The sequence below is a fragment of the Daphnia carinata genome, chromosome 5 (genome assembly GCF_022539665.2).
Source record: "Daphnia carinata strain CSIRO-1 chromosome 5, CSIRO_AGI_Dcar_HiC_V3, whole genome shotgun sequence".
Taxonomy (NCBI): Eukaryota; Metazoa; Arthropoda; class Branchiopoda; order Diplostraca; family Daphniidae; genus Daphnia; species Daphnia carinata.
Window position 1 is genome coordinate 7,311,515 of NC_081335.1, and position 15,866 is coordinate 7,327,380.

General features: G+C 37.9%; 6 protein-coding genes and 1 long non-coding RNA gene across 8 annotated transcripts in view; 3 read left to right on the plus strand and 4 right to left on the minus strand.

The window, feature by feature from the left end:
• Window positions 1–15,866, minus strand: part of LOC132087996 (uncharacterized) — a 27,172-nt gene continuing 11,306 nt past the window's right edge. Inside the window, exon 6 of the long non-coding RNA XR_009421045.1 lies at window positions 1–13. This is a non-coding gene — a long non-coding RNA (uncharacterized LOC132087996). The remainder of the gene's footprint in view (window positions 14–15,866) is intronic.
• LOC130702935 (uncharacterized) lies at window positions 252–4,078 on the plus strand. The gene is made up of 16 exons (XM_057524566.2): window positions 252–439; window positions 504–745; window positions 809–920; window positions 987–1,183; window positions 1,242–1,351; window positions 1,417–1,574; window positions 1,698–1,795; window positions 1,865–1,970; window positions 2,037–2,143; window positions 2,212–2,284; window positions 2,348–2,484; window positions 2,544–2,668; window positions 2,743–2,884; window positions 2,952–3,072; window positions 3,134–3,225; window positions 3,784–4,078. Exons 1-16 carry the CDS (start codon window positions 361–363, stop codon window positions 3,856–3,858), a joined length of 1,974 nt encoding a protein of 657 aa, XP_057380549.1. The 5' UTR covers window positions 252–360; the 3' UTR covers window positions 3,859–4,078.
• On the minus strand, window positions 5,365–6,922 carry LOC130702945 (uncharacterized). The gene is made up of 3 exons (XM_057524575.2): window positions 6,621–6,922; window positions 6,281–6,515; window positions 5,365–6,215 (listed from the first exon to the last, which is right to left on the minus strand). Exons 1-3 carry the CDS (start codon window positions 6,809–6,811, stop codon window positions 6,105–6,107), a joined length of 537 nt encoding a protein of 178 aa, XP_057380558.1. The 5' UTR covers window positions 6,812–6,922; the 3' UTR covers window positions 5,365–6,104.
• Window positions 7,804–8,681, minus strand: LOC130702949 (large ribosomal subunit protein P1-like). The gene is made up of 4 exons (XM_057524580.2): window positions 8,527–8,681; window positions 8,224–8,389; window positions 7,958–8,044; window positions 7,804–7,895 (listed from the first exon to the last, which is right to left on the minus strand). Exons 1-4 carry the CDS (start codon window positions 8,602–8,604, stop codon window positions 7,882–7,884), a joined length of 345 nt encoding a protein of 114 aa, XP_057380563.1. The 5' UTR covers window positions 8,605–8,681; the 3' UTR covers window positions 7,804–7,881.
• Window positions 9,998–11,785, plus strand: LOC130702938 (endophilin-B1-like). The gene is made up of 8 exons (XM_057524569.2): window positions 9,998–10,195; window positions 10,267–10,408; window positions 10,470–10,598; window positions 10,667–10,791; window positions 10,851–10,952; window positions 11,012–11,125; window positions 11,185–11,400; window positions 11,454–11,785. The coding sequence occupies exons 1-8, from the start codon at window positions 10,133–10,135 to the stop codon at window positions 11,568–11,570; spliced, it is 1,008 nt and encodes a 335-aa protein (XP_057380552.1). The 5' UTR covers window positions 9,998–10,132; the 3' UTR covers window positions 11,571–11,785.
• Window positions 11,629–15,866, minus strand: part of LOC130702946 (small ribosomal subunit protein uS13) — a 25,708-nt gene continuing 21,470 nt past the window's right edge. Inside the window, exons 2-6 of the mRNA XM_057524576.1 lie at window positions 12,483–12,516; window positions 12,150–12,335; window positions 11,983–12,084; window positions 11,836–11,927; window positions 11,629–11,777 (exon numbers count right to left, since the gene is read on the minus strand). Coding sequence (XP_057380559.1) covers window positions 11,702–11,777; window positions 11,836–11,927; window positions 11,983–12,084; window positions 12,150–12,335; window positions 12,483–12,485 — 459 coding nt within the window. The 5' untranslated portion in view covers window positions 12,486–12,516 and the 3' untranslated portion in view covers window positions 11,629–11,701. The remainder of the gene's footprint in view (window positions 11,778–11,835; window positions 11,928–11,982; window positions 12,085–12,149; window positions 12,336–12,482; window positions 12,517–15,866) is intronic.
• On the plus strand, window positions 13,197–15,169 carry LOC130702937 (hydroxylysine kinase-like). 2 transcript variants are annotated; one of them, XM_057524567.2, is made up of 8 exons: window positions 13,197–13,467; window positions 13,531–13,688; window positions 13,751–13,883; window positions 13,941–14,048; window positions 14,112–14,257; window positions 14,322–14,535; window positions 14,609–14,826; window positions 14,898–15,169. In XM_057524567.2, the coding sequence occupies exons 2-8, from the start codon at window positions 13,533–13,535 to the stop codon at window positions 15,087–15,089; spliced, it is 1,167 nt and encodes a 388-aa protein (XP_057380550.1). In that variant the 5' UTR covers window positions 13,197–13,467; window positions 13,531–13,532; the 3' UTR covers window positions 15,090–15,169. The 2 variants fall into 2 exon arrangements, with proteins under 2 accessions (XP_057380550.1, XP_057380551.1); XM_057524568.2 differs by having other exon boundaries at window positions 13,199–13,467; window positions 14,136–14,257.

The following is a 15,866-nucleotide window of genomic DNA, read 5'->3' on the forward strand; positions in this document are numbered from 1 at the left end:
CTTCTTCCACATTCTATACGAAGTAAACATAAAAATACGATAATATAACTACACAAAGGTTAGAAGTTAATTTTGATATATTTTGATAATTATAATATCGGCCACTAAGCGTCTCTCACTATAGGTAACCTGGACCACAAATAGGCTTCAGCCGAGATAGGCCGTTATAACGAAGAGTATGTCTCGCCATTACTAATACACCATGGTAATAGCTTCCACCGAAAATTTGGCAGCGGTGGTTTAATTTGGACCCGGGAAACATACCGATCAGTTGGCTTGAAAACGAAGTTTTGGCGTCCAAAACGTTTGGGTTTGTTATGGTCACAACAGCCAACAAGTTATTTTAAATCAATAGACAACATGTCTTATAGTGAAGATCGACGTGACGAAGAATCACCTCTTGGCAACAAAATGACAGAAAAAGAAATAGTGAAAACACGTAAGAAAAAGTTTTATGTATATCATGCATTTATATTTTCTCCAATTTTTTGTTTGTTTTTTAGTCCTTTCGTCTTCCCCTGTAAGATTAGAAGACTTGGTACCTAGTGGTCCTTTGAGATCTATGGATGCTGCTAGAGTGGCAACTTGGATTCTATGTCAACATGCAAAGAAGAGAAATAGTATGATCATCATGCAACGGATAAAGTGGTTAACTGCTGTTGTTCAGTATGGTGTTGTGGAATCTCTAGCTGATCTTGCAAAGCTTTTTAACCCTCTACTACAGCTAATTTTCATCTCTAAATATGTATAATTTTTTTCTGGAATGTCCTGGTTTGCCAAAAGATGTAAATGGTGTTGTTTTACTTAGCAAGCATACATTTGCCATCTACTCTACATGATTGCAACACCCAAGTTGTACAAGTTTCAAATAGAAAGGATTATCAGGAATGTAAATATAGTTGGACTCACCAAACCATTAGGTAAATAAAATACATTACCATTATTATGCCCCAACAAACTGTTTACAACTTTGTTTTTGTATACAGCTGGTCTCCTAGGTCGGTTGAAATCCCTTCGTCCAGATTTAGTTCCACAAGCAGTCCCATATCAAAGCAATGTTGTTTCTTTTCCAAAAGCCCCATTCTCCATGTGTGCTGGTCTTTTTGCACTTTCTGAGCGTATCAAAGAAAATGTGGAGAACACCAACCAAATTACATTCTTCATTGATAGCGAGCAAAAGAGGGTAAAATTATTTTGTGGGGGGTAGTTGTTCATTGTTGTTAACTTTAGTTTTGAAACAGGCCACCAAAAAGATGAGACTAGAAATTATACCAAGAGTCCAGCATATCTACCTGGAATCATCCTTGGAAGTTGACTTCCAGAAGATTGTGCCTTTGTCCCAGTTACATAGGTGATGCATTTCCAATTTTTATGTTAGTTTTCCATATATCATGGCAAGTGTGTCCAATTCTGTAGTTTGGAGGACATACTCAATAAGATAAGCACACTTCGACTGCCTAACCATATTGGATCGCTACTAAACAAGAGAGAACATCACTATGCGCTGTTCTTGAATTTTACACCGCATATGGATGGACAGTTATCTCAGTGGCTTTATCTTACTCTTCATTACGGTTGGTTGTCGTATAGTTACTTTCCATTTCCATGTTTATTAATTTTATATTTTTATTTTATTTGTTTAAAAAAAATTTTGTGATTTATGTGAACGCACAAAAAACTGAATGAACAAACAATAGAGTTCATCGAAAAATCCCCATCTCAAGGCAGAGAAGGAAAGACATTGCTTCTGGACAGAATCAAAGAGTTCCAGGAATGCACGGGTCGAAAGCTAATAGTATACCTCACAGATATTTTCATCGCTGTCTAAATAGTTTATGCCTTTTATTTTGAATCTATTCATAAGGCTGTCTACAATTTTCTATCGGAATATCTCCGCGTATGGGATGGAATCCAATTCAGTGACCAAATTTTGCAACTTTTGACGCAGATTCCGTTTCTTCCATACACGGGTTTCACTGCATCACATAAGTTTATAGATACAGGATTTTATTAATGATTTGTTCAAACTACCACAGATCTCTACAAAAACTTTTTACGGATTTTGGAGGACTTATTTCATTCCTGTCATACGCCGTTCAGGATAAAAATCATTCATTCTTGTCAACAGCTGATTCAGAATTTGGTATTCCATAATTCAATTATTTCCTCATTATTATTCTTAAGTGCTAAATGTTGTTGATTATTGTTTAGCTTATTGAAAAGTTTGGACCTGCTTCACGGGCTAAGGCATTATTTCACAAATCAAACGAAGCAGCGCCAGGGGGTGAGTCAACTGATGTTTGAATGTATGACGTAAATTTCAATTCCTTATCCATCGCCGTTTTAGAAAACATAGACAAATTGGTAGAAGGTGTCTATGTCGTCAGTGAAGTTATACGTTTTGCCGAACGCCTTTTGAACACGGCCTTGATGTCCTCCAATGATCATTCGTTGGTCCTGAGGTCGGTTTTATTTCATCTCTGGGTAAGTGCTGGTTTTACGTAGCAAAAGTTTAAAAGTAATCCGACAATTTTCGTACGCAGCTAATTGATGTTGAAAGCGAATTTGAACTGCCCTTCCGTACATTTTGCCAGCCAGTGACCGTTTATGCAGCATTGTTTTCCACTTCTCCAGTACCAGTTGCACTCCTGTGCCAGCTCCTGTGCAAGTAAGCGATTTTGATGTCGTCTAATCCGCTGTTCCGTGCATACAAAATTCAATGTTTGCCTTTGTTAATAACAGGTATAGCACGCTTGGGCTTAAACCATTGATGGCTATGTCAACATTTCCTGAGCTCGAAGAGTTCCGTCGAGATTCGTTGGATAACGCGTCCATGTTAAATCGCTACGTTATCGACACGTCCAGTTGCCTAGTGTACCAAAAGGTTTTAAGACATTTAGTGATCAATGTTTTTTTTTAATAGTTACAGCGTTACACTTTTTCCCTCTTAGGCCTTTGTTCCAGATACGAATTCGCTGCTATCCTTAACTCCGCGGAGCAACGTAAAGACGTTGTCCATGTTGGGACCTTACAAAGCGGCCTTTGATTTGAAAACACATCCTGCTTTTATTGGTATTGCCCTTGTTTTGTTTTTTGATTTTCTTTTTTGTAACTCATGTCGTTCATGATTTAGGTATTGCCCGCGAATGGATCAAATCCAAACCCGGTTACTCTGCCAACAAGTCGTCTGCATTAAGGACGTATGAGGAGATTGAAGCCGATTCGGTCAGTCCAGTGTTTTAAACAATTAGAATGATTTTCTGTCATCGTTAATCTATTCGCTGCTACGTGTACCAACCGTAGTACACGCTCATTTAGCCCTGTGTGCCGCATGCACCATCGGTGGTTCACGGCATTTAGAACCTTTGAGAGTCACGTGTACCACCGGTGGGCACAGGATATTCTTGCCCCGGGTGTGAAATTATGAGCTTGCCTCAGCTTGCCCAAACACTTCCAAATTTTTCTGCTTTGAATAGTTGGACAAAAATGTTTCGACAATTCTGAAAGAAGTAGCAATGAACTTGGTAATATGATTATGTGTTTGATGAGACCACGAACGTGACGCAAAAAAAAAGCGGCAATTTCTGTTTGGCACACAGGGAATGCGTGCGTGTTTTATCATGGCATCATGCGTGAGTTTGGTTAACACAGCGGGGTAGCGAAAGGGTTAAGCGTTCACTACATTAATATTCGTAATTAAGTTCGCCTACATGATTTTTTTTTTTACTATTTCAAAAACTTAAGATTAGTTACCTAAAGGTTTTTATTTTGCTGCAATTGCAGGAAAGTTTCATCCGCTATCTGTTTAGCTATTTTCCAGCAATACGAGAATATATACAGGAATTTCATCGTGTCTAACCGCAGAGTGACGAAAAATATCCGGATTTCCTTTAACCGTTCTAAACCCAAGACCCAACGCTTTTAGTTTTTAACACGTTTTATTTGCATGTTCACTGCTTTTAATTTGTTATTCAATTTATCCATGACTTGTTAATAGCGAATTTTAGCCAGCCATAATTTCAACGGCCTGATGCACTACTAGTTCCGACAGACGAACGAATAAAATATTTTACAATGTTGGAGCATCTTTAACTATCAGTTGTCCTATAATCAACGCCTGTATAACGATCAGGCTCGGTCATTATGAAGCGAAACTGCCTATTCAACATAGGAACTCGTCGTTAGGAGCACCTATTCGACATGAGTGCTCTATAAGAACTCGTTGAATTGAAGTTGAATCTGTAGTATGTCAAGGCTTTTACACAAAAAAATGAGTCGGTAAACAAGTGGTTGGCAATTCGCAGAATTCTTGGCACACCCTGGACAAAATCTAGAATCTCCCAGAATTTTAGGTGGGCAATGGAAAATCACAAGAATCCCACAGAATGTCGCGGAATATCCAGACTCTTGTGTTTTTTTTTTCACGGTAGGTAGCGCAAACCCATGTTATGTACTCAGCGGAGAATGATAAAAATAAAGTGGGCCAAAGATTTGAAAAGAAACAATGCAAAATTTAAAAAAAAAAGTTTTTTCTTTTTTTTTTTAGGAAATAATTTAGGTTTCTCAGAGGAACCCAAATAAACGTCTATTGGACATGTTCGAAATGTCTCAAAACGTTCCACAGCCCTTGGATCATCAAAACGGCTCTAACAAATTAAACTTCTCACGTCGAATTGCTAGGCAAAAGAGTATATTGTGCCATGGCAATATATCTAAATCGAATGTGGAACACCTTTCTCGCGTGATACCCAATACAGATCTAAACGTAACGCGTGTAACGGTTATCATGCAGGGCTGTAGAAGTTTCTCAATACCATTCGTGCAACACAATTGAGAGGTGCAACTAAAGGCCTGTATATCGGAATGGACGTGTCCATAATCTGAAATTTTATCCATTCCTTCGCGCTTTTCCCGAAATATTTGTCGTGAAATGCTACACAAGTTTTGCATTCGAGACTAAGGAAAATCCTATCGCACAGCTTAATGCTTTTAAGTTTTATTGTTTTGAATCTTTTCCCTGTTCAAAAAACGCCAAAGTCTCTGTATTTCTAGTGAGTGAAATGATGCCAAAATATTTTTTAAATGTCAAAAACTGGCTTCCTTGAACAACCAACCACAAAGTCTGATGCTAGTCTTTTCATTATTGCGTGCATCGTCAACTCAAAATAAAACTGTGACCTCCCTGCATGTTTTGGATTTAATTTCGATACCAAGGAAAACCATGCACTATCCTTGCATCACACATTGTTTGCTGGAATTTAAAAAGCCGGAACCTAAATCAGGTAGACAAAAGTGGCATACATTTTTTTCCCCATGCGCATTACGATTTATGAATAAGGAATGAATTTAGATACAAATAGCTCGCGTGCGACATAGGCTACAAATCAATCAACTATTGGGGTAGAGGAAGTATTTGATAAAATTGCAATAGGAAAATGAAAACAGGAAATACACGGAAAGCGAGTGGAAGGTGGATTACAAAAGAGAAAAAGCGTTGGTGCTCACTGTTCTATACATTCCCCAAATGATAGTTTGTGCAGTCAAAGCAAAACTGCAATCAAACTTCAAAGTGGGACTCTACAATAAAAACGTCTCCGACTTAAAAATGTATTTCTCTTACGTAACGTGCGGGCATCAACTATGTTTATCTTTACACTTGGTCCATACCATAAAATGGATTTTGATCGATAGCATCCGATAAATATATAGGCTATCCAAATTGTAAAAGCAACATTTTAACAAAAAAGAGCCGTGAGTTGCAGTAGCCTTCACCAGACTTTTTTTTCTCTGCATCCACTATACCTACTTTACGTCTTTTCCTCCTCTTTTATTAACGAGACTTTGTCTATTTTTTTTAATGGCTTATGTAGACAGAAAAGGGATGAGGAATAGAATTTTTTGCGCGAATGAGCCAATTAGTAAGGGGACAGTAAAAAAAAAGTCTTCAATAAAAGATGCAGAGACTCACGATTCTATGCCATTTCTGTACAGGTTTCTTTTACAAGCGGACCACGATTAAGAAATCTATTAACCATTGTCCGTTGACATTTACCGAAATATAATTAAAACATTGGCGCATTTCCACGGACTAAAACTTGTGTTGGTTAATTCCTCGGTAGAAATTTGGCAGCCGTCAAGCGAGCTTTCGATGCACTGTCAGTCAATGGTGGTTCAGAAGACTTATGGCAGAAGTCTATTGAGTGAACTCGAGAGAACTGTAAAGAAACAAATAGTTTTCTGTAACATTATTTTTGTCATGTAAATAAGACTAAGGCCTTACATTTGGTTCTGATTGCATTTGATCTGGAACTTGTTCATCTGCATACCAGTTCTTGTTAAACGTATCGATCGGATGTACAGGTGAGATAGTTGAAGGAGGATTTTTTAGAGCGATGTGACTAACTTTCGAGCTTTTGTTGGCTTTTGGCGTTTCCTTTTTGCAAAAATGAACTTTCACGACTATGTATACGACCAACAAGAGAAAGCACACAGCAGCGCCCAAGCCAAGCACCATCCTGAAAAATTTTAATTTATGTTTTTAAACAAGTAGGAGAAGAACTTTGTCAAAGCTGTTTATCGTGTTCGCAAGTGAATTCAAATGAAAAAAATATTATACTTACGCTGTAACTGGGATTGAATTAATTTCTTTTTCCTTGATACTCAGAGGTTCTTCCATAATGGAATGGCTTGTGAGAGGAACGACATCCACTGAATGATCTTCATGATCGGTTGGTACACCCTGGTTTACGGCGTAATGATCGACGCCGGCAGAAGATCGGGAGAGCTTAGTATCCGAGTGCTGGTTGGTCATTCTAGGTCCGTCTTTAGAACAGTAATGGAATTACAATTATGGTGAGCCAGTGGCTTGGTATTTGGGCTACGACTTGCTGGAACAAGACAGTCGCCTTCACTGCAGTGAGCTCAAAGCGCATCTACCCAGTCACCTGTATATTTATAACGATACCATGTCACGGATATGTAAAATAGCTGTGCAAGGCGTGTGACCGATTTCCCCTTTCAAACCTCCATGACCGTGACTAACTACAAGATTAAAAAATTTACAGCAACCGAGTTGGGAAACGGAGCATTGTTCTAGCGCAGAAATCGAACAAACGTATTGTGAGTTACGATAAAAATACTCTATAATCGAATGGATAAGTTACCTTAAGTGTTATTGCTCTCAAATGATTTTAATAGGACGTATACTACACTCCATTATAGGCGTACCCATTAAATTAGTATGGAAACCAATTCCCCAGCAATTTCATCTTTCCTGTTAGATTGAATAATCCGTACAGAATCAATCGCAGGAGTAATTCAGACATTTTAAATTATTAACTAGAGAATCTGCGCTGCAGCAATTTTATTCTATTTCAACTTACAATTCGCTATGCAACAAGCTGGGACTGAAAACCAGCCTTAATTATGTGAGGATTCTGAAGTTTCTTTCAATGATCTGGTTGAGATTTGATGTACGATAGCATTAACTGGGCAGGACTACACTTATTTCTACGTTTCGGAATTTATATACAACATTTAACGTAAGGTGGTATTAGTTTTCCTTCCTTCGTAATGCAACCGTATGGCAGACGTATCCATCCATAATAATCGTTTTAATTACTTCCTACTAGCATAGCCAACAAATTCAATAGGAAAGTATGGATTTTCAATGTTAACATTCCAAGTTAAAGAATCAGACATGCAATCAAATTGCTGTGCCATGCTTATCATTGCTTTTTTTAAAGCAAACTATAGCCTTGCAATATGAACCTTAAAAATAAGTTAAGTCAGCTAGACAACAAATTTGATGGAACTTCTGGTGTATTTGCATGACACAAAATGATCAATGTCAAGGCAAAACAGAAGTGGACTGGAATCCTTCTAGTCAAACAGACCTGCACAACAAAAACATAGTTTAGAATAATGAACAAATCTAGAAATATGACAAAAAACATACCAAAGCCCATGTCATCATCTTCCTCCTCAGACTCTTCTTTCTTTTTCTCTTCCTTCTTCTCCTCCTTGGCAGCAGCAGCAGCAGGGGCTGTAAGACAATACAAAAGCAATTAAAAACAATTTTCAGGACTATGGTATTAAGTACTGTGACTAGCGTCAGACTGCGAGGAGTTTTATAATCAATGTAGTTCATACGAATATTTAGCGAACCATCCGTTTATCATCATGTTACCACTCATGCTCCAACATTATTAATTAAATTATTACCGGCAGCAGCAGCTCCACCGGCAGCTGGGGCAGCGCCAACTCCCGATCCTACGTTGGTGATCATGCTCTTAAGGTTCAAGCCCTCCAAAGCCTTGGCGAACAAGCCTGGCCAGTAAGGTTCCACCTTAACATCAGCAGCTTTCAAGATTGTTTGAATCTTTTCGGCCTACAACAAAATGATAGAACATAATCAAAACGTGCACCACATACGTTGACAGAGTTAAAACGAGGCAGTGAAACATTAGGACCTCAGCGCCATGTTCCGGAACAGTAGGAATAAAAAGTAACAAAAACTATATTTACCGTAATGGCTACGTCATCGTCCAAAAGAACGAGAGCAGCGTAGACACAGGCGAGTTCGTCTTTACTATGATCAGCCATTTCAATGAAGAATTTCGGAGGATGTTTTTAGATAAGTGCAAGTCGCCACAAGGACCTTAGCTCGCAAGAACGAGAACAAGCAAAAGAATGAAAAACTTGTAACTCGTGTTGCTTGAAGCAGAGAAGGAAGAGAAGCCTCTACTAGCTCTGGTGGCGCAAATCTCAACTTTTGGGAAGCCGGCTAGTGGAGTACTATGTACTAATCAGTACCCAGTACAAGTTTCTCGCAAATGCAAAAATTCTTCAAAATCCTTTTAAAATGTATTATCTGTAAAGCAATTGGTAATTGGTATTAATCTATAACTATTTAATATTTTCCTTGAATTGTTTTCCATTAAGTATGTAGTTATTTGAATGAAATGGTTTTTGTTAACTTTAAGGGCGGAGCATAAATGCCATGCTTTAAATTTATGGCAGCTAATCTATCTAGATCTAGCTATTCCCGCCATGCAGTTAGTCGAATAATTGTAAAAATAAGAGAAAGTGATGTATTAATCAGGTGCTGATGTTATTTTAAGTCGATAAGAAATAGCGAACTGAACCATAAAATTGCCGATGGTGAAAAGCATAAACAAAATTTTTAACATTGCTGTAAATTCTCGTATCGATGCAACATATCGAATACTACACTAAACATTCTGCTACCTCTTACATGGCATGATTGCCTATATCGAAATTTACTGTAGACCTACGAGGGAAAGGCAGGAAACTCGCAGAAATAGAGTGTCCCTTGTTTGTTTGGCAAACCCGGTCCGCAAATTTCTTCAATCAAATTTTCATCAGCCGTTCGTGTTCCGACGAGTCTAATATCCACAACATCAACAAGACACAGGAACAACTGTTAAAAAATAAAAAACAGTTCTTAGAATGCAGATTCGCTTAATTTAGAGAATGCTGGAATTAGCTCAGTCTATTATCTATCGTTAAATCGCAGCGCCAAATCTTTAAAAAGACGATAACTATAACCATAGCGCGAATTCAAACAAAGGTTTCTTCTGTTGCGATGCGAATATCACGGTTCAACGTTGGCTTTTTTATTGAGTACCGAAACTCACGAGATTGGTCTTCCGTCTTTCTCCAATCATTTGCCTTATGATTTACTAATCTTTTCAAAATCGAGCTGATAACCTTAAACATCTTAATTGATCCCTATGCTCCTACAGTTAGAAGTTGAAAAATCTTTACTGAAACACCTTTTACTATTTATGTGAAAAAGAATACCTAATTCTAACGGTTTGTGAGTTAACATGTTCGACTGACAAGCCATTTAAAGATTTTGTGTTCCAATCTATGTCATACGCTTAAACTGGTTAGCTAGCGCAGAGCTAGCGTTGTAGTTCCAACAAAAGAAAAGATTTCGGTAACCGCTAGGTGTCCTAAATTTAGTGAGGAACACAGCACGTAAAAACACAGGCGAACGAACCACCACTTGTTGGAAAGCAAAGACAGATTTTTACGGAAGAGTCGTAGCGCGCTTAAGCGATCGAGTGTCAAAGTACAAGAAATTGCTCAGAAGAGATAAAGAACGATGGAATTTAACGTTAAAAAATTTGTGGGAGATGCGGGAACTTTATTTACTCGCGCAGTTCAAGTATGTTACTAACATCATTTCTGCTTTATCAAGTAATATGAATGTCAATATACATTGTTTACAATTTTTAGTTTACTGAAGAAAAGTTGGGTACCTCTGAAAAAACAGAGCTAGATGCTCACTTTGAAAATCTTTCTCAAAGATGTGATTTAACCAAGTCCTGGACTGAAAAATTAATCAGGGATGTTGATTCAGTTCTCACACCTAACCCAGGTTGTTGATTTATCTATCTTTTGCACCCAATTTTAAGCCAATTAATTGCATTTATATTTAGGAAATAGAGTGGAAGATTTTTTGATGGACAAAATTGAGAGAAGGAGATTAGCACGTCTCTCTAATTTGGATTACTTGGGAGTAGATATGGTTGAGGCTGGCAATGATTTAGGGCCTGGCACCTTATATGGTCAGATTAACATAGTTCATCACATTTAGTTTCCTCTCTTGACATAATTGCTTTTTTCTTACTTTCAGGGAGTACTTTGCTGAAAGTTGGACTATGTCAGCAGAAATTGGGAGCTCTTGAACGTGATTTTGCAGCTTCTGCTGCACAAGTATTTGGGGATCCCTTAAAAAGATTCATGGAAAGTGACCTAAAAGTGAGTAATGTTGTATATCCATTCATATTTAAATATGTACTGAATATGTTGTCTGGTAGTCAATATTAAGAGAAAGAAAGCTACTTGAATCTAAGCGCCTGGATCTGGATGCTGCAAAAAATCGCCTAAGGAAATCCAAGACACAATCTAGTCAACAAATAGTACTGATAAATTATGCTTTATTCAGTTGTATTATTTTTCACTAGTTTTTATTATTTAGGCAGAACAAGAAGTAAACTTAGCCCAGGTTGAATTTGATCGACAGTCTGAGGTAACTAGACTGCTGCTTGAGGGCATTGGACCTGCACACACATCTCATTGTAAACATCTCCAAGTAAGGAAACTAGTCATCAGTCTTTTTGTTCAAATATTTAAATACCCAAATCTATTAAGGACTTTGCAGCAGCTCAAGCAAGGTATTTTTTGGCTTGCAGTGCAACTCTCCAACAACTTCAGAAGGAATTGGGCTCCCTGAGTTTGCAAGTGAGCACTACAGATATTACTTTAAACAGCCCGACATCTCTTGGATTACCAGAACGTAGAAAAGCCCGTGTCATTTGCGATTACGACAGCCAGGATGCAACTGAATTATCATTAATAGCTGGCGAGGTAGTCGTTTTTTCGATTATAATTTAAGAATTAAAGTGTAATTAAATTCTTAGATTATAGATGTGGTAAGCACGTTTCCGACCGACCCCGATTATGTGCAAGCTGAACGTGGACAGCAGTCAGGGAAAATTCCATCTAGTTACTTGGAATTTTTTGATCCAACATGTTAATGTAAATATTTCAATATCAGAATTAAATTTGTAAAAAAAAAGGGAATACATATAGTAATTGGTTTCCATGAATGTATTGGCTGATGTATCAATATTCCACAGAAAAATACTCGAAAACAGCGAGAAACTTTCTACTTCTTTTTCGAGACACCGACAGTGCGTCCACGACGACCAGTTGTTTTTGTATGTTGACCACGAACTCGCAAGCTGTAATATGATAGAAAATTAAGATCAGGAAAATAATCGAACCAGCCCACAAACATACCCCCAGTAATGACGTAGACCACGATGAGCACGAATCTTCTTAAGCCTCTCAAGATCTTCACGAAGCTTATTCTCAAGCATGTTGGATGTGACCTAATGGCATAACAAAATTAACTAATGCAGCAGAACAATTTACTTGAAGATTTACTTGAGAGAATTTGCCATCCTTGATATCCTTCTGCCTGTTAAGGAACCAGTCAGGAATCTTGTACTGTCTTGGGTTTGCCATGATTGTGATTAATTTCTCAACCTATATGACACAATCAAATACATTTGCTACAGATCTATAAATTCGACGGATTAAAACTATTTCACCTCTTCCTCTGACAGCTCACCGGCGCGTTTAGTCAAATCGATGTCGGCCTTCTTCAGGACAACATTGGCATAACGGCGACCAACACCTTTAATCGAGGTGACGGCGAACATGATTTTCTGTTTTCCATCGATGTTGGTATTGAGAATACGCAAAATGTGTTGGAATTTCTCGGGAAGTACCAGCGACTGCAAGCATAGATCCACAGAAATTACACTCAATACATCACAATTTGTAGCCCAAATAAAGCAGAATGATATAATCAACCACTATATCTATCCCTTAATAGCGGGAAAATTACGATGTTAAAGATTTTGCTGAATAATAAATCTCACCATGATGGAAGTTTATCCGATTCACCAGCTTACCAAAGACGAAACGAGCTGGACTCGAAATGAAAGAAGTCAGGGATGCCATGTTGCCACATTAATGTTGGCACCGGTACGCTGCCGCAAAGGGGTAAGAGTAGGGCTCGGCCCCGCGTCAATCCAGTAGCTTTTTGGCCGATCGGTTGTGGATTTCGGTTTGGTTTTTTGGGTTTTCAGGTAATCTTTTTTTCTGTCCATGAGCATTTTGGTCAGCTTTCGGGTCTCAATCGGTGCCAGGAAAAAGAGATACCGGTTCCAAAACTCGGCTATTTATCGCCATTACACCGCTGCTTTACCCGTACTTTGTAAGCGCATATAGCTTTGTGGTTCTGGAGGCAACATACCCCGCATGTGAACCTTATTCGAATCCAGCCAGGTGCTCGATAATTTACGAGATCGGTGTTCAACCCGGGCTTACAGTAAACTTTTTTCATCCATCTCCAATGGGTCTTACACTATCTAGGTGTCACCTTTCATATATCGTATCGGTTACACCGGGTAATTCGAACCGAACCGCTTAAAAAGTATAGGGTTGGTACCCGAGTGGTGGGCCGATTGGGCGTTTTTTGGGCAAGTTGGTGCCGTTAACGGGTCTCAGGTAATCGGGGCCGTGACCTGGCAACGGACAATGTAATTTACTTATTTACGTAAAACATAGAAGTAAAACTTTTAAAGCGCTTATTACCACATAGAGATTTTATCAGAGAAAAACGAACGAAAATTATAATCGGTTCCTGCTTTACATTCCAACATATGGCTTTTTTAACAGGAGGAAAATCATATAGAAAATGAAACGGAAAATGAAACACCCGAAGTTGCCGTCCCATCATGACAGGAGGGCGCATGGAGCAATTACATCAAAATTCCGCTATTTTTTCTGTCGCATGTTTTTCTCTTTAAACCAATCAATATAAATTGCGTTAAATCAAGTCTCTTTTGGGGTGTCCTACCGGTACGTAAACAAAGTGATTATTTGAATTCATTGCTGTAATTGAAATCTATTTCATATCTGCAGCAATGGAAAGAAGTGAAATCTTATTGAAACCAGGACAACAGATCAAACCTTATGTTCCAAATGAAGTTATACAAGACTTGCTTTTGAAATTGTACAACCTTCAAGTGATCTCTGTTGAAGAACTCAATAGCTATGACGACAGGAATTTTCACATAATGGTCAATAGCCATATTGATTTATTTTAGCTCACATATGTTAATAAATGTATGCTTATTTTCAGGTAAAAGAACATAATTGTCTACCTGATACAGAAGATGTGTGCCTTGATGGGTATGTTTTGAAAATAACGAATTCCCTTGATTCAAAAGCATGTAATTTGATTGATGCTCAACACAAAATGATGGTTTATTTAGGTATTTTCTTTCATAAAAACAAGCTAACACTCTATACTAATAATAGTTTTGTTTAAGACAAAAATGGTTTACCTTGCCCAAAACCAATAAAAAATATTGAAGGGAAATTCATGTCTCTAGAACAGTTGGAGAATCCTGCAAAGAGTCTCTTTCTTGAAAACAATGGTTTGATATACTATTTGATAGAGAAACTACACTACAGACTCTTTAGTTAACAACCATAATTAGCTTTTTATGGAAACCACGTTACAGGCAAGCACATTGTGCGTCTATTGTCATTTCTCCCTGGGAATATCTTGTATAGTGTACCCTACACAAAGGATCTTCTTCTTCAGGTCGGAGAGCTTGTTGCCAAAACTGACCTAGCTTTGATGGTAAAGGCAAAATGTTTTCTAGAAGATATGGTTATCTTTGTAATTGCTTTTACTGGTTATACAGGGATTTGTACATGATGGTCTCAAAGGAGTTGACAGGATATGGAATTTGAGTGCAGTTCCTAAGCTATGTGATTTTATTTATGTGATAAAAGATGACCATAAACATGAATTAGCAATGGAAGTCATCGATAATTTCAAATCCCATGTTCTCCCACATCTTCAAAAGCTCAAATCTGGTCCTATTCATGGGGATTTCAATGAACAGAACATCTTAGGTTTTCTGCCGATCCTGGTGTTGAAATTCCTTAGACATTAACCAACACTATGCACGTTAAAATTTTTTTCTAGTGAAACCAGATGAAAATCAACCTGGCAAATATGTGATATCTGGTATTCTGGATTTTGGAGATGTCCATTTCAACTATTACGTATTTGAAATAGCCATCGCTATTTGCTACATGATGATAGAGTGCAAAACAATGGATATGCTTGACGCGCCTGGTCACGTCTTGGCAGGTTACAATCGTTTGCGAGCGATTCCTGACGAAGAATTTGTTTTATTAAAGGTATTCGCGTATGCTGAATATAGCTATATAATATATATTTAAATCAATATTTTGTAAACTGACATCGCTAGGATTGCATTTCCGCAAGATTTTGCCAATCACTTGTATTGGGTGCCTACTCTTTTTCTCAAAATCCCGACCCATACTTGTTGATTACATCACAGAACGGTTGGCAGTGTCTTAAAGCCCTTTGGGAATATCCAAAAGATGAACTATACAAACGATGGCGATTGATCATAGAAGACTACAATAAGTGTTTATGAAAAATATTAAATAAATAAGCGTACTATTTTTTCATTCTTTGGGAGGAAAATGACTAAATATACAGCAACGTTTTTATTTCTTTGGCCAGACTTGCCGTTGCGATTGTTTTTTCGATTTTGATCGCCGATCAAATCATCACTGATTGATTTTGATTGGCGATTCGATTTTTTCAAAATGATTTGATCGGCGATAAAATTTCAGCGATTGCGATCATTTTGGGGCGAAATCTAGTGGTGGAAATTTAAACTAAACTGTCACCATTTCAAGTCAATGGCGACCAAAAAGGCGTCTGCTGCGAAAAAAGGATAAACAGCATCCTCAGCAAAACTTTTCAGCAAAAATTTATATGAATCATAAGTTTTTACGTTTGGTGGCGCTGACTTCAATCGCAAAAATGATCGCTGTCGATCAACGAGTTTTTTGATCGCCGATCAAATCAAAATCAAAATGTAAAGATTTGATCGGCGATCGTTTTTTTAATCGTAATCGGTGATCGATGATCGCGATCGCGGCAAGTCTGTCTTTGGCCCAAGTCGTTCAACGTACGATCGCTAAATTATGAAACAAGCACATAAGAAATTAAATGCAATATTCAAACAATGATTAGAATAGTAACCGAGCTACGGGGCTGTGTATTAGCAACCTGATGATTATCAAATAAAATTCCGGAACTATGATGGGTGTCACCAGACTTGCCGCGATCGCGATCAAAAGTTGATCGGAGATCCGATCTTTTGAGAAGATCGGAGATTGGATCGGCGATCCCAAAAAATTGA

Coding starts and splice junctions, on each gene's coding strand:
- LOC130702945 (XM_057524575.2), bottom strand. CDS start 6,811: ATGACCAACCAGCACTCGGATACTAAGCTCTCCCGATCTTCTGCCGGC. Junction 6,516..6,620: donor AATTCAATCCCAGTTACAGC/GTAAGTATAATA, acceptor AAAATTTTTCAG/GATGGTGCTTGGCTTGGGCG. Junction 6,216..6,280: donor AAATGCAATCAGAACCAAAT/GTAAGGCCTTAG, acceptor GTTTCTTTACAG/TTCTCTCGAGTTCACTCAAT.
- LOC130702938 (XM_057524569.2), top strand. CDS start 10,133: ATGGAATTTAACGTTAAAAAATTTGTGGGAGATGCGGGAACTTTATTT. Junction 10,196..10,266: donor TATTTACTCGCGCAGTTCAA/GTATGTTACTAA, acceptor TACAATTTTTAG/TTTACTGAAGAAAAGTTGGG. Junction 10,792..10,850: donor TCATGGAAAGTGACCTAAAA/GTGAGTAATGTT, acceptor GTTGTCTGGTAG/TCAATATTAAGAGAAAGAAA.
- LOC130702935 (XM_057524566.2), top strand. CDS start 361: ATGTCTTATAGTGAAGATCGACGTGACGAAGAATCACCTCTTGGCAAC. Junction 1,352..1,416: donor CCTTTGTCCCAGTTACATAG/GTGATGCATTTC, acceptor CCAATTCTGTAG/TTTGGAGGACATACTCAATA. Junction 2,485..2,543: donor CGGTTTTATTTCATCTCTGG/GTAAGTGCTGGT, acceptor TTTCGTACGCAG/CTAATTGATGTTGAAAGCGA.
- LOC130702937 (XM_057524567.2), top strand. CDS start 13,533: ATGGAAAGAAGTGAAATCTTATTGAAACCAGGACAACAGATCAAACCT. Junction 13,884..13,940: donor CAAAATGATGGTTTATTTAG/GTATTTTCTTTC, acceptor GTTTTGTTTAAG/ACAAAAATGGTTTACCTTGC. Junction 14,536..14,608: donor CAATGAACAGAACATCTTAG/GTTTTCTGCCGA, acceptor ATTTTTTTCTAG/TGAAACCAGATGAAAATCAA.
- LOC130702949 (XM_057524580.2), bottom strand. CDS start 8,604: ATGGCTGATCATAGTAAAGACGAACTCGCCTGTGTCTACGCTGCTCTC. Junction 8,390..8,526: donor ACGATGACGTAGCCATTACG/GTAAATATAGTT, acceptor ATTTTGTTGTAG/GCCGAAAAGATTCAAACAAT. Junction 8,045..8,223: donor CGGTGGAGCTGCTGCTGCCG/GTAATAATTTAA, acceptor ATTGTCTTACAG/CCCCTGCTGCTGCTGCTGCC.